General features: G+C 43.3%; 1 protein-coding gene across 1 annotated transcript in view; it reads left to right on the forward strand.

The window, feature by feature from the left end:
* The window catches only part of LOC126402225 (PDZ domain-containing protein 4-like), a 79,946-nt gene that overhangs the window by 48,228 nt on the left and 27,794 nt on the right, over positions 1 to 3,924 (forward strand). The window contains exons 6-7 of the mRNA XM_050064007.1: positions 499 to 597; positions 979 to 1,041. Of these exons, the coding sequence (XP_049919964.1) occupies positions 499 to 597; positions 979 to 1,041 (162 nt within the window). The remainder of the gene's footprint in view (positions 1 to 498; positions 598 to 978; positions 1,042 to 3,924) is intronic.

Genomic DNA, 3,924 nt, shown 5'->3' on the forward strand with positions numbered 1-3,924 from the left:
TTCATGTTCACTTACGTTTTAACAGGTCTGACGCTACTATGCGCTGTATCTAGGCTAACGGCTAACATGCTAACTATTATTTTTATGTCACTAGTCACTTGAAACAAATTTAGGACGATAGGAGACAGGTTGAAATAAACCGAAATTTCCCTTTAAGATGCATAAAAGTTTCATACCTTGTAGACCAAGCGTGCATGTCTCTTCAGCTTGTGTTACCACAGACCTTATGTCAGACATCTAACCAAAAACCCACTGACTTTGAGACGAGGGAACCCAGAGTGCAAAAATGCTGACTCAGTTCCAGGTCTCCACCAACAATAGTTCACCATCTGGCCCTGTGAGTAGTCACTACGTCACTGAGCCCCTACCATCGCCTGTTTTGGGAGGTGTACTGAACTTTGCTGTCCCACTTTCTGGTCTGAAGACCTCCTAAAGACCAGCTGTCCTTCAAAAACCAGCTCAGACCATCAGTCCTTCTTTCTGCTCCTGTCCCTTCAGGAGGTGGAGCTGTACAAATCCAGTCAGCAGGAGAAGCTGGGGCTCACAGTCTGCTACAGGACGGACGACGAGGAGGATCTCGGGATTTATGTTGGAGAGGTGACACCTATTTAGTCTTCATCCCCTCATCCTACTCTTCCTCATTTTTGTTTTTACTCATTTATTTTGGAAAAATAATAAATTGATGATGATTGATTATTACAGCTCATGAAGGTGTGACTGCTGCTCACTGCATATCTCAGCCATTAGATCAATGATCTTCATTCAGCCTCTCATACATATATTCTCTCACCTGTTCATTTATTTATTACTTCTATCCATTAATCACATTATTCATCATCTTATCCTTTGAATCATTCAGTCATCCAATTAACTCACTCATGGATTCATTCTGTCATTACTATCTGTTTCTTAATTTATGAGGTCATTTATTTATCCATCTATTCCTCAATCCTTTTTTTTTTTTATCTTTAATATCAGGTTAATCCAAACAGCATCGCAGCCAAGAACGGACGCATCAGAGAGGGCGACCGGATCCTGCAGGTACACAAACACTCATTTAGACTCTGTTGTGGTTATTCTGTTTTTACAAGTGACCAAAGATCTGGATATTTCACAACTTTTGGTTACACATACCCAAAAACAGAAATTTTCTCTTAAGTATTAAAGCTATAGTGCGCAACTTCTGTCGCCCCCCCCAGCGCATAATGTGTTATTACAACTAATAAGCCGGTGCTTCACACCGTGTACACAATGCTACACAACGTGGCAAACACCAGGCTGCTAACATTACATTACGTTCATAGCACCATTTCCAAGAAAATAATAAAGTACTAGGTCCAGTACATGTAACAGCAACACATACTACTCATAATATAATTATAAACCAAGTCACTTACTTATCCAACAGCAGCAAGGCAACATCCGTGTCTGCCCTCAGCCCAATTTCTTCCTTCAGGGCTCTCCACCGAGGAAAAGCGACGCCAATACAAATCCTTGTTTGCCTTCTCCGTCGGTCACTTTCCTTCTTTGCTAATAGACCTTCCGCCGAACGTCCAGGCTTTTTCTTTGTGGTAGGATCCACTTCTGAACCGTGTCTCAGCCGCTTCTCCGCCATGTTGCTTTCTCTTTCTACCTGCACTCTACCTTTTGCTATGACACTCTCTGCTCTTCCTCCCCCTCCCTTCTTGTTGTGAGGAAACATTTCCTGTTCGCCAGTGCGGGAATGTCGCTGGTCGACACGCAACCTAAAAATGATATATATTGAAAAATACTGCGAGATGTTGTAGAAGTTACGCACTATAGCTTTAAAATGTTTCACACTCGAGCTTTGTACTTGGATCAGGGTTAGGTTAGAGAAACACCTCTGACTCTTACTATCACTATTGTTATTTCGAAATATAAAATAAAATATAAATTTGCTATTTTCCTCCGACACTAACATTTTTGGATGGATTCCATAGCGAGCCTAGCTACTCAAGACTAGCTACAGCTATTGAGGTTTAGCAAAATTTAGAGGAAAAAGGCAGCAGGCTGTAGACGCGTGACGCACATTTTTTTTTTCCGGTGCATAAGCTACAAAGTTTTACAGTTGGAGAATGTAAGAATTTCTTTAGGCCTACAACAATAACAAATGAAAATGATGATGTTAAATTTTCTTTTATTAATTTATTTGTCAAAGCCACAAAGAGGCACTGGAGAGGGACTAATTGTTGCCAGGCAACCACCCCATCACCTCCTTACCCTAACCTTTTCCATGTAATCAGTCTATCGTTTATTTTTTTAATTTCACAGTAATCAGTATCTATTTGCTGAGAGGCTGTCAGCAGATAAACAGAGATCTGTGTGGGTACATGAGACCCTAAAAAAGAGGCTGGATCATGGGGAGTACCACCAGTTGGTCCAGGAGCTTCTCCTCCATCATGGCCGTTTCAAGTACTGCACTTATCTGCTCCCACGCCTGCTGTTTTTTTTACTGAGATGGTGGTAACTAGCAGCAACCGCTACCACCAGTTTCTCCTCCATTGTTTACCAATGGAAAACTTGTTGTCCTGACCATCAGATTGGACAGTGGGGGAAAAACGGAGATGACGTGGGCCGCTTTTCTGCTCTGGGTTGAAGTTTTTTCAACTCGAGGAGTTCAGAGTGCAGAAACACAAGGTGTATCGCAACGCAGAAACAGCGAGCAAAAAGTTTAATTCTCATTGAAAACAATTACATAAAGCCGCCTCCAGCTGCTGAAACACTTTCTGTGATCGGGGCCCGAGTGGCACCTGGCAGTGAAGCTGCAGAACTGAAACTTGTCCTGTGGGCCAAGCATAGAGGAGAACTATGGTGGCTTACGCAATTACATGAATGGCTCTCTCTAGCCAGTGTTTGGTTTGTCCATTCTGGGCTACTGTAGAAACAACATGGCTGACTTCATGGACGAGGACCCGTTCCTTATGTAGATATAAATGGCTCATTCTTCGTGACAAAAAAACAACTATTTTAATTTTCAGGTGATTATAAACTAACACAGTTATCTGCCAGTAGATGCTCCTAAATTCTACAAACTGGACCTTTAACACACTGACTGATAAAGGAGACTCTGTAGTCGTGAATGTTGACTGTTGACCTTCAGTGTAAATTAAAGAATATGTTCCGGAGACTGAAACTCGTCCTCTGATAAACGAACCGGCTGTATGAGGGTTAGAAACAGTTTCAAATCAAACTATGTAAATTTCTACATGGAACCCCGGGGACGGTCTTATCCAATGAGAGAGAGCTGTCAGCAGCCCAGTTACTGCCGTCCTAAAAATAGACTGAGAGAGAGGGAGAGAGATGGAGGGGGAGACAACGTCGTCACCCGGTGTTACCACCACACTGTAGGGCTGTTTGTCAGACAATAGAAGCCACGGTAACACTGTTCATTCAATATTTCCATTAAATAAACTCATCTTACGCAGCAGTGATCCAGCTCATGTTCACCTCCTGAAAGTTTATCTTCGTAATACACACCTTGCACCCTGAGCTACATGTGACACGCCCCCGTGACGAGAACTGCCCTAAACTGTAGAGCGAGGGTGAGACAGCGTACGGCGCTCTGACTGGGCTGCCGCACTGATCCCAGCTCTGATCAATGCAGGTAATCAATCACCAGTCCAATGAGAGGGAGGACACTGGTGTACAGAGATATATTTCCAAGTGTCCAAAGGCAGATAGAAGACTTACAACGATGAAATGAAACTTAGCAAAACTACTGTTGGCTCCAGGAACGCAGATGTAGCCTAAAGGTGCGGACACACCAAACCGACATCAAAGAACTAGCGGTGACGAAAGCCAACTGTTGCGTCGTCTACGTCGCCTCACGTCGCCCTGTGTCAGTTGCATTTGAACACACTACACGGACTACATCCGACGGCCAAGTAGCACGTACGTTCTGCG

The sequence above is a fragment of the Epinephelus moara genome, chromosome 16 (assembly GCF_006386435.1).
Source record: "Epinephelus moara isolate mb chromosome 16, YSFRI_EMoa_1.0, whole genome shotgun sequence".
NCBI lineage: Eukaryota > Metazoa > Chordata > Actinopteri > Perciformes > Serranidae > Epinephelus > Epinephelus moara.